The sequence below is a fragment of the Candoia aspera genome, chromosome 5 (genome assembly GCF_035149785.1).
Source record: "Candoia aspera isolate rCanAsp1 chromosome 5, rCanAsp1.hap2, whole genome shotgun sequence".
Classification (NCBI taxonomy): Eukaryota; Metazoa; Chordata; class Lepidosauria; order Squamata; family Boidae; genus Candoia; species Candoia aspera.
In genome coordinates, this window is record NC_086157.1 from 72,014,170 (window position 1) to 72,026,359 (window position 12,190).

The 12,190-nt window shown below is 36.0% G+C and overlaps 1 protein-coding gene across 3 annotated transcripts in view; it reads right to left on the bottom strand.

Annotated features, from left to right (window-relative positions):
* The window catches only part of GBE1 (1,4-alpha-glucan branching enzyme 1), a 160,499-nt gene that overhangs the window by 62,145 nt on the left and 86,164 nt on the right, over positions 1-12,190 (bottom strand). For all 3 annotated transcript variants that reach the window (XM_063305491.1, XM_063305492.1, XM_063305493.1), the window contains 3 exons: positions 4,941-5,056; positions 4,688-4,815; positions 692-790 (listed from right to left, as the gene is read on the bottom strand). In XM_063305491.1, coding sequence (XP_063161561.1) covers positions 692-790; positions 4,688-4,815; positions 4,941-5,056 — 343 coding nt within the window. The remainder of the gene's footprint in view (positions 1-691; positions 791-4,687; positions 4,816-4,940; positions 5,057-12,190) is intronic.

The window sequence follows — 12,190 nt, forward strand, 5'->3', positions numbered from 1 at the left end:
ATATCCTCAAAGAAGAGCTTAGATTTATTTAGTGTTCAACTTTTTTGTTTTTGTTCTTAAAAAAAATAAAATAAAATGTTCGGTCTCACTTTTTATCACTAGAGTGCGACACTGGCAAGCTTTTCATAGAAATATGTTTCATAAATTTGCAATTAATGTATTATAAAATCCTTGTACAATTTCATGTGCATAACAGATACATTTTTAATCTCCATTTTGTTAGGAGCTAAGCTTGCTGTAAGGATGATCAAAACTCTGTCCACAAAACCACAAAAATAAAAGCCAAACAATCAAATACTATTCTAAAAATAATTAGTCATATGTTACATTGAGCTTTGGAGAGACAAAGCTTAGTATTCTATACAAGCATAACTTTCTGGAGCTTCCAGATTACTTTGGGACTTCTGGCTGAGAATGATGCAGCTGTAATTCCAATACACAAGGGAGTTTTAATTAGATTCTGAAGAAACAAACTGGGAAAACTTTGCTAAATAATAGAGGACCCCTTTTCTCCTTTCTCTGGCAAAAATTAGGATAGAGAATAGGAGTAAGTGATTACTACAACATTTTGGTTGCCTAAAGTATAGAAGCCCAGTTCACAGAGACATTTGTCATATTCTAAGTATTTAATTACATATATGGGAACATGGATGAGGAAAGTGGCAAAGCAAGGAAGGGATCATATTCTCACCTGAATCCATTTGTCAGGAATTGCCATGGCCAACCGATAATCAAATCCACATCCACCTTCTATTACTGGACAACAAAGTGCTGGCATTCCAGACACATCCTGGAAGAATTATATAGACTTAGTTGACATGTAGTGAAATATTATAAACAAAGAATATCTGGAATTGCAAATAAGGTGGGGGATCTACCAGATTTACTATTCAGTCATAAATAATGGAAACATTTTAAATCTCATTCAATATTAAAGAATCACAGTACACTAATCTGCAATCTCTACGGGATAAATATTATGAAAGCAGGTTGTTTTCTCTTCATATTTTTTTCTCACTGAAAAATCGAAACATTAGCCAGTATGTTACAACCTTGAAACAAAAAAGGAAATACTAATGAAGGACAAAATTTTGATGACCATTCAATGTTTCTACTTGCTAAAGATTAGTAGTACAATAGTATATAAAAAGCAGATTTGGAATATTATTAATACTAAGTGTTACTTACCTTTTCTTAGTGTATAGGGAAGGAAAGTGAAGCACATCTGTCTTTTGTTGGAAAATATACACAATATTTTTTAAAAGTTATGTAATTTATCAGTCAAATCCTTATAGAACAGTATTACAAATCAATCCTGCCCTGGACAATATGTGTTCCTTTTCTGTAGCACCATTCACTCCACTATCATTGTATGCAAGATCAAATTCATGCTTTGTTGTTGTTTATTCGTTCAGTCGCTTCCGACTCTTCGTGACCTCATGGACCAGCCCACGCCAGAGCTTCCTGTTGGTTGTCAACACCCCCAGCTCCCCCAGGGATGAGTCCGTGACCTCTAGAATACCATCCATCCATCTTGCCCTTGCTCGGCCCCTCTTCCTTCTGCCTTCCACTCTCCCTAGCATCAGCATCTTCTCCAGGGTGTCCTGTCTTCTCATTATGTGCCCAAAGATTTTCAGTTTTGCCTTTAATATGATTCCCTCAAGTCAACAGTCTGGCTTTATTTCCTGGAGGATGGACTGGTTTGATCTTGCAGTCCAAGGCACTCTCAGAATTTTCCTGCAACACCACAGTAACAAAGCATCTATCTTCCTTCTCTCAGCCTTCCTTATGGTCCAGCTTTCGCAGCCATATGTTACTACAGGGAACACCATTGCTTTAACTATGTGGACCTTTGTTGTCAATGTGATGTCTCTGCTCTTAACTATTTTATTGAGATTTGTCATTGCTCTTCTCCCAAGGATTAAACGTCTTCTGATTTCCTGACTGCAGTCAGCATCTGCAGTAATCTTCGCACCTAGAAATACAAAGTCTTTCACTGCTTCTACATTTTCTCCCTCTATTTGCCAGGTATCAATAAAGCTGGTTGCCATAATCTTGCTTTTTTTGAGGTTTAGCTGCAAGCCAGCTTTTGCACTTTCTTCTTTCCCCTTCATCATAAGGCTCCTCAGTTCCTCTTCGCTTTCAGCCATCAAAGTGGTATCATCTGCATAACTGAGATTGTTAATGTTTCCTCCAGCAATTTTAACTCCAGCCTTGGATTCCTCAAGCCCAGCATGTCGCATGATGTGTTCTGCGTACAAGTTGAATAGGTAAGGTGAGAGTATACAACCCTGCTGTACTCCTTTCCCAATCTTAAACCAGTCTGTTGTTCCATGGTCTGTTCTTACTGTTGCTATTTGGTCATTATACAGATTCCTCAGGAGGCAGACAAGATGACTTGGTATCCCCATACCACTAAGAACTTGCCACAATTTGTTATGGTCCACACAGTCAAAGGCTTTAGAATAGTCCATCAAACAGAAATAGATGTTTTTTCTGAAACTCCCTGGCTTTTTCCATTATCCAGCGGATATTGGCAATTTGGTCCCTAGTTCCTCTGCCTTTTCTAAACCCAGCTTGTACATCTGGCAATTCTCATTCCATAAATTGCTGAAGTCTACCTTGCAGGATCTTGAGCATTACCTTACTGGCATGTGAAATGAGTGCCACTGTTCAATAGTTTGAACATTCTTCAGTGTTTCCCTTTTTTGGTATGGGGATATAAGTTGATTTTTTCCAATCTGATGGCCATTCTTGTGTTTTCCAGATTTGCTGGCATATAGCATGCATCATCTTGCAAGATTTTGAACAGTTCAGCTAGGATGCCATCATCTCCTGCTGCCTTGTTATTAGCAATGCTTCTTAAGGCCCATTCAACCTCACTCTTCAGGATGTCTGGCTCTAGCTCACTGACCACACCGTCAATGCTATCCCCGATATTGTTATCCTTCCTATACAGGTCTTCCATATATCCTTGCCACCTTTTCTTGATCTCTTCTTCTTCTGTTAGGTCCTTGCCATCTTTGTTTTTGATCATACCCATTTTTGCCTGGAATTTACCTCCAATGTTTCTAATTTTCTGGAAGAGGTCTCTTCTCCTTCCTATTCTAGTGTCTTCTTCCACTTCCATGCATTGTTTGTTTAAAAATAATTCCTTATCTCTTCTGGCTAACCTCTGGAATTTTGCACTTAATTGGGCATATCTCCCCCTATCACTGTTGCCTTTTGCTTTCCTTCTTTTTTGGGCTACTTCTAGTGTCTCAGCAGACAGCCATTTTGCCTTCTTGTTTTTCTCTTTCTTTGGGATGTATTTTTTGCCGCCTCCTGAACAATGTTGCAAACTTCTGTCCAGAGTTCTTCCAGGATCCTATCTACTAAGTCCAGTCCCTTAAATCTATTCTTCACCTCCACTGCATATTCCTTAGGAATATTAGTGAGCTCACATCTAGCTGATCTGTGGGTCTTCCCTACTCTCTTTAGTCTGATCCTAAATTGTGCAATAAGAAGTTTGTTATCTGAATTACAGTCAGCTCGACGTCTTGTTTTTACCGACTGTATAGATTTCCGCCACCTTTGGCTGCATCCTTTGCAGCCAAAGGTGGTGGACATCTATACAGTCAGTAAAAACAAGACGTCGAGCTGACTGTAATTCAGATCACGAACTTCTTATTGCACAATTTAGGATTGCAAATTCATGCTAGCCATTTGTAATTGAGAACAATATCAATAGTTCTTCCCTTCCAATTTATTTCTGCCATAAACATGTGGATCAATTCCACATTTTGTACAGAGGCTCCACTAGACAATACAATGAAGTTGAAGTAATTTTCAGTTTAACTAGAATAAATTGAAGGAATCTCTTGCTTCATAAAAAGTATATGAGAAAATGCAAAAAGATTACCATGTAGGAATCCTAATCACCCTATTGTGCCTCATTTTATTGGAAAAGAACCCCACAATCAATAAGACAATTTTAAGTTTCATACATCCCATAATTCCTTCATTTCATCAGTTTTTGTTTAAAATGCACTGTAATTACTTCTCCATGACCGAGACCAGTACATCTTAAATATTAAATAGTTAAAAATACTAAACAGTAAGAGAAAAAGATGTGTAAAGCTTTCTAGTTCTTTGCTCACAACAGTATCAATTCTAGCAATACCCTCTAAAAAGGCTTCTGATAAATATATTGCTATTTATAATTCATGGAGATAGAACTAAACATACCAAATATTCATAATGAATTTGAAATAGGAAGAGCATTTAGTTCCTCATAAAAGCTAGAGTTACAAAGACAGATGCATAACAATTCAGATGCTCTGGCATTATTGTGAGATTCCAAAGTCATAATCACATTAGAGTAGAGTTAAGTCATGAGAAAGGTTATTTGTTAAAAGGAATTACAATTCTAATGATCATATTATAGTTAGGCTGCATCTTAGACATACTTACTTATGTATGTCTAAACTCAGTGGGATTTGCCTTGGAATATCCATGCACAGGGATATACTTTAGAGCATATATTTAATTCTGCAACTGAAATCAGTAAAATGTTTAACAGAGCCTGCATCATGCTTAAGAATAAATAAATTGAAATTAATATAATTGTAATTGATTACTGATTCAGTCAAAACAGCCTTCAAATAAACAGTTAAAAGTAATTGTGTTAATGTAATCTAAGATTTACCTCTGCTATAGTTATACATTCTGGATGCAAAAAATGTATCATGTAGTTTGCCATCATTAGGTATGCTACTGCATCTTCATCAACATGCATACCAAAATATTCACCGTAATCTCCACAAAAGCCTTCACCTAATAAGATAAAATAATAAAAGCGTCAAGTGCAGAAAGTAAAAGTTATTTACTGTAGAATTTTCAGATTAAACTATTAATAATTCAAATTGTGGTACAGTTACTGATATACAAATTAAACTTACCAATTCCATGATGGTGATATAGCATAGATGATATACCATCAAAACGAAACCCATCAAAGGCATACCCTTCTATCCACCATCTTAGGTTGGAGAGAAGAAATCTCAGGACTTCCCAGCTGAAACATAAATATTAATGTTTATAAAAATATTAATATAAACGTACATCATTAACCTTTTTCTTAATATTTGTATATTCATCATTTTAGTTTCTGATAGAGGAGTAAGATCATAATCCTACTTTTCATTACTTGCTATATTTATAAATACAGTTTGTCCAATAAGCTTCAGGCAATACATGCATGACTCTGTTTTATTTTAACAACCCTGTACTACAGTTAGGCCAAGAAAATTAAAATGTTTAAGATGAACCTTTTTTTTTTTTTAATGGCTGAGCAGAGATTTGGGCATGACTGTTCTTTGTCCTATCTTATGCATATTCTAATTACTTTTACCATTTTTAGTTAGGATAATATCAAGTAAGCAGAAAGATGTCAGATTACTAGATATGGTTCATAGATCAACAATCATGTAAAACATAATCTTAAAGATACTGAGGTATAATCAATGGATATACAGCCTAGTCATTCTGATTGGATGCCTTTCAATTTGAGTTGAAATGTATTATAAAAGAAAAATAATTATGGATTCCTGAATGATTGATAGTTGTATTTTTATTTGGAACTGAATGTGGAAAACAGAGAAATGTATGGTATGAGAGCTGTAGTGTCTTAGAGCTTACGGTGTTACAACAGCAAGGACAGAGCCAAATTCAAGACCACTCTCAGCCACAGAAGCTCACTAGGTGTCTTTGGGCCAGTCATTTTCTGTATTATTCCAACCTACTTACAGCAATATTGTGGGGAATAATAAGAGGAAGGAACACTATAAACACTGCCTTGAGCCCTTAAAAAAGCTGGAATATAACCCTGGCATATTATTATTTTTAATAATAATAATAATAATAATAATATTGTTGAAAAAGAAAAGCATGCATTGGCTGATTATGTAAAAGACAGTCAAGAACAACTTAAAAACTGGAACTTATTGAATGTACAGGAAACAAAATGTATAGGAACTCAATATCAAAATAATGTAATAAAAACAAACAGAATGCTGGTAACAAAAAGCATTACATGGTCAATTTCTTCAAAAATCAAGAGGAAAGTGGATAAAGGGGATAAAGAGGAGAAATGGATAACCTGGCAATGGCTTACAACTGGAACATAAAAAAGAAAAAAAAAGAAAAAAACTGAGTAACTTGATATTGGCTGCTCAAGAGCAAGCTATTAGAACTAATGCAATCAAGGCCAGAATTGAAAAAAATCATCATTTGATTCAAAATGCAGATTGTGCAAAGAAGCAGAAGAAACAGTAGATCATATACTCATTTGTGCAAGAAGATTGCACAAACTGACTATAAACAATGACATAATACAGTCACCAAAATGTTTAGCTGGAGGAACATCTGTAAAAATTATTATGAGCCAGTAATGAAAAATTGGTGGGAACATATAGTTGAAAAAGTAGTCAGAAATGAATGGGTTAAAATATTGTGGGATTTCTGAATACAGACTGATAAAGTCTTGGCGCATAACACACCAGATTTAAAACTGTGGTTGAAAATAAGAATGTGTGGATAATTGATGTGGCAATACCAGGCAATAGTGGAATGGAAGACAAAGAATTGGAGAAGATCACAAAGTATCAAGATTGGAGAATTGAAGTTGAAAGATTATGGCATAAACCAGCAGTGGTGGTCCCAGTGGTTATCAGCATGCTGGGTGCCATTCCAGAAAACCTTGGGCAGCACTTATAAAATCTGCACATTGACAAAATTTCCATCTGTGAATTACAAAAGGCCACACTGCTTAGATCCTCACATTAGACTGATACATTACAACATCCTCAGTTTTGAGGAAGAACTCAATGCTAATGAAGGCCGACACCAGCTATAGAACTTACAGCTATGATTTCACGTTGTTGTGTATCATCATCATCATCATCATCATCATCATCAACATCACCACCACCATCACCACCACCATCACCACCACCACCACGAAGACCATGAGTTGGATCTAGACTTTTATTCCACTTCTGGGAACTTATTTTGAGTCAAATTCTGTTTAAGTTGCTTCTACCAGCAAAAAGTTTAGGAAGGCTGCTGATTTCCCCCAGCTCCTACAATGCCAGTGCTACCTTCCTACTTTTCTAATAGTTTGCTTAGTCTAGAGAAGATTTTCAGGATATACAAGGGAAGGTGAAAAATTACCATCATACTAGATACCCCAAAATTTTAAAAAAAATATTCAATAGGAAGCAGATGTGAAAACAGAAGTCCTGGTACAGTTTGCATCTAACTCATTCATCATAGAATAGATTTATAGTATCAGTACAGTTAGTAAACTGAATGTTCTTTATATCCAAACAGGTCAACAGTTAAGAGTTTTTTTAAGAAATGGAAACAACTTATTTCAAACTACAAGGTAGTTAAAATGGAAAACAAAATGTTCTGAAAGTTTGAAATTGTGTTTCTGATTTATCAAATTCCTAAACCTGGAAATCCCCAGATATTAATTTGATTGTGATACAATGGTTCAGGCACTCTTGAAGTATAAACGAAGGGCTCTGCTTTCAAGTAATGTTTTGTTCTTTTCTGGATATTAAAAATGAAATATATTTAGTGGAATTTAAAAAGATATATTGACTTGAGAGACAGTCTTTTGAACAGCTTGCTCATACGGTGTATCTTAATAGTGATTTAAGATTGATTCAGTGATACATAGCAAGGTGAATGGAATGAAAAAGTAGGCAACCCAAAACATTCCATTCGAAGAAGAGAGACAAATGTAAAGAAGTTCAAATTAAAATTAGTTCAGACACCTAGACAAAGTTAACAAATATAAAATGATCTCCAAGTATAAAATGTTTGTATCAATAATATTAAACAAATTCTTTCTGAACAACACCTATAATGATTGACTTAAGTTCCTTTCTTTGATGAAGATTGTTTGCCTACAGATAACTATGTGCACAAAATAAGACCAATATATACAAAGTATAGTTTGATTTATATTTATTAAATTACAAACGTGACTTCTTGAAAAGGAAGATAATCTTATTGCTACTGAATAAAAATAAAGATCAGCCGATATGCTCTGAACCAAGATATCAATGGATAAGCCTAGAATGTTTGTAATTTCTAAAACAGTCTTACAACACATTGGGAACACAGAGCACTGGTGTGATCACTACTGGTAAGACACTGGGCGTGGTCTCAAAAATTCCTCTTTTTTATTTGTTCAATTGTGTCTGAACCTTGGAGGCTGCCTGGACAAGTCCCTGTAGTTTTCTTGGCAAGATTGTCAGAAGTGGTTTGCCAATGCCTTCTTCCTAAGGCTGAGAAAGAGTGACTGGCCCTAACAGTACATAATAGTACAAACTGAATTATATACTAATAGTGTTAGCTACTCACAGTAGCTCTCTATGCATTTCTGTAAACACTATAGCCCAATCTTCTTGTTGTCATTATTTACAGCTTGTTATATCACAAACTACCCAAATGACTTCCTATATAATAAAGATGTAACTATAAATCCAATATATTAAGAAGAATTTAAACACACTGCAATCAACAAATAAAGTCTGTTTAAAAAAAAAAGCCAAAAAGAAGTTTAGGATCTTCAATGTATTTCACCCAAAAACCAAGTGGCACAGGAATAGTTCTGCAAAACATAGGTGTAATGTATTCTCTGGTTACCAGTATAGCCTTGTAGAGGGAAACCATTCAACATATAAAGTTCATAGTGTTTTCTAGCACCTTACTAGTCTGCAAACTACAGTTAGCTCTAAGGGCACCTGAACATATACTTATGAAAATTGTGATAGGCTATATGAACTTGGAACTGAAAGGTTAGGGCTGAACAGTAATTGTCGTCGTATTTTTGCTACCATCTCATTTAGTATTACAAAATATGCAATGAAAAGTATACTGTAAATTTTACTACCACTACAAACAAGTCTTTTGAAATGGCATGAATGGAGATTGAAAGATGCTATTTTTAGAACCAGTATTTGTCATCTAGAACATGTTATTTAACATGGCATTAGAAATGGCCTATCACATTGAAAAAAAAATGTGATTAAAACAGGAGAGAGGGAGAGGCAGAGGCAGAGGCAGAGGGAGAGGGGGAGAGAGACTGAGTTCCTGCATAATACAAATCTCTGATTTGGCTCAGGGCAGTTTATACGAACTAATAAGCACACATCCAATATTCTAATTGATATCAAAAAATATTCACACACACATAAACATGCTGTTCATACCTTACTATAAACTACTGAACAACTGAACAAAGAACAGTGAAATCTGCATGGATTTGTTTCTCCCAAACAACATCTTATGTAGATCTTCCTCAAAGATCTTCCCTCAGATACAGATCTTTTGGGATTAAATTAAAATAAACAAGTATACAAATTTAAAATAGTAATGTGAGGATTTGAAAGTTATGAATACTTCAGAATTGTTTTCAAATTTCTGAAGTTGCTGTCACTACAGTGAAATTATTCTGTTGATGCTGGAAAGACTGCTTTTAAAATTCTGGATAACTTATTTTAAATAAGTTATTTCTCAAAATATTAACAGGAAAGTATATGAATTAGAGTGAGAAAATGTATTTTCTAATATTTTCTAGAAATATACGTAATTTATAAATACATACACTTATTATACTAAGAAATATAAATTTTATACTAAATCTAGATTAAAACAAAGTAATGATACTAACTCTTATGAGTTGCATACTTCTAAATTATAGAGAACCTATTCTTTCCCTGAGGTTGTTGTAGAATTCTTTCATTTGTACAAAAAAGAAAAGAAAAGAAAAAATGAACCAAAACCAGAATATATTCTGCAAAACTTGAACCATACATTCTGTCTTAAGGCCACACTTTATAACAACAAAACCTGTCCAGGAAGTACTATGCCATTATACTACCTGGCTTGATAAAGAAAACACAGAAATCTAATAAGGATCTCTAGGAAAAGAAGCCATATGCTGAAAAATAAATATGGAATCCCTTCCAGAATGCACAGCAAAAACAACATAGCCCAAACATATTATTAGTCCTGTTATCTCTTTGATTTATTTCTTCCATCTATACAGCTCCACAAAATTCCTGTTCTGATATATGCAGATAATACAGTTGTTTCTTCCCTTAAACATAATGGCTCTTTTTAGAAAAAAAGACCTTAAAATCAAAATTGGTACATGGGTAGGCAGACGAAAGAACAAGCACATTATTTTAAATGCATAGTTGTATGCTTGAATAAACCACTCACACAGATTTACCACTAGTCAGCAGTTTCAGTCTCTAGTATGATACAATAAATAAGTAGAATTTGATCTCCATTGGCAGATAGTTGTTGGACCTATATTCAAAATCTATGTGGAGAAATTTGTATGCATAAGGTAATGGGTCCCAGAGATTTAGGGAATTAGGCAATAAGCAAGTTTCTTAAGATGCTACACAACAATTGTATCAGAAGAAGTCTGAACATTTTCCCAGGGGCTCCAGCAGCATTTTTATCATGAGGAACATATGGCGACATTTAAAAATTAATGTTAGAATACTGAGAAAAATGGTTTTAAATGCTTGTTGTTGTTTATTCGTTTAGTCGTTTCCCACTCTTCGTGACTTCATGGACCAGCCCACGCCAGAGCTTCCTGTCGGTCGTCAACACCCCCAGCTCCCCTAGGGACGAGTCCGTGACCTCTAGAATATCATTTTAAATGCTAAGACACTCCTTAGTTATTCTGTGTTTCTAAGAACAGTTGAGATGAGGAGGATAAGCACAAATTACCGAAGAAAGAGTAAATATAGTATTCCACTAGGGATGGGTGTAGAACACAGAACCACCCTAAGAAGCTTATGCATTATGCCTGTGAATCTGGAAGTGACTTGGAAACTAGAGACATGTCACATTTTTACAGTTGAAATAATGCATCCAACATCAATCCTGGTAAGTGATCCTTACTGCAAATCTTCAGCAAGAATTTGACCATACCTGCATTTCTAATTGATGGCTATAGATTCTGTAGGTGGTATATGTTAATGTTTCCTACTGCAGATTAAGGTTGCTATAGTAACTAATCATTTTGGCCGGGTGAAGAGGTTGAATTTGATTGTCTCCTTTTCACGTGCTTGATGGCTGCATCGCCTGGGGGGGAGGAACCTGACCAGACTTGTTTCAGTTCCTCTTTCTCTTCTGTGCAGACATGTAGAGAGTCAAGCTGCTCTCACTGAGAGCCCAAGACTTTTAAATATGTTTTGCTTTCGTTTTGCTTTCTGTAAATAAATTATTTTATAGAAATGCCTGGTGTGTGACTTTTCTGATCTCTCCTGTGCCAAAGGCTTTCCCAGCAATCTGCCAACAGGTTATGGGCCCAGTAAACAGGCCAGTAAGCCCAGTAAAACCCAGAGAGAAAAGAGAGATCAGCTCCACACCTCATGCACAATTTAAAGGCAGGTAGCAAAGACCTGTGAAGATTTTCTTTGGAGCCACCTGGGGATTTTCCAGCAACTGCCGGTCTACAGGACAAAGAGGCCAGCTGAGGTGACTTGCAAAAGAAGGAAGAAGCCATGGCTACCTCCCAGCCCTCAGTGATGACTCTGGAGCGCCTATCAGAGACCAACTATTTGAATTGGGCCCTGAAGATGGAGATGTATCTTCGCAGAGAGAATCTTTGGCTGCCAATTGGTGAGCAAACCCCCCCAAAATCCCAGTGCTGAATGGCTGAGAGAGGATGAGCGGGCTAGAGCCACCATTATCCTGGGAGTTGAGGACAATCAGCTAGTCCATGTGCGAGGCATGCAGTCTGCAAAGCAACTTTGGGACGCTTTAAGAGACTTGTATGTAAAGGCAACAGCAGGGAGTAAAGTTACCCTGATGAAAAAGCTGAACAAAGCCTACCTTGCAGAAGGAGATAGCCTTCCTGAGCACCTGCATTATATTCAGCCGCTGTTTGTTGAGTTGCAGGAGAGAGGAATGGAATTTATACCTCTCATAAAATCCTATATCGTCCTGTCCTCACTAAATGAAATGTGGGACATGCTGATTTGTACCCTGGAGGCTATGCCTGAAGCAGACACCCCATCGTATGTTACACAGCATTTACTCACTGAATGGGAGAAGAGAGGGGAAAGATCCCCCCCATCTCTTCTGGAAAGCTGCAAGAAAAGAAGGGAAA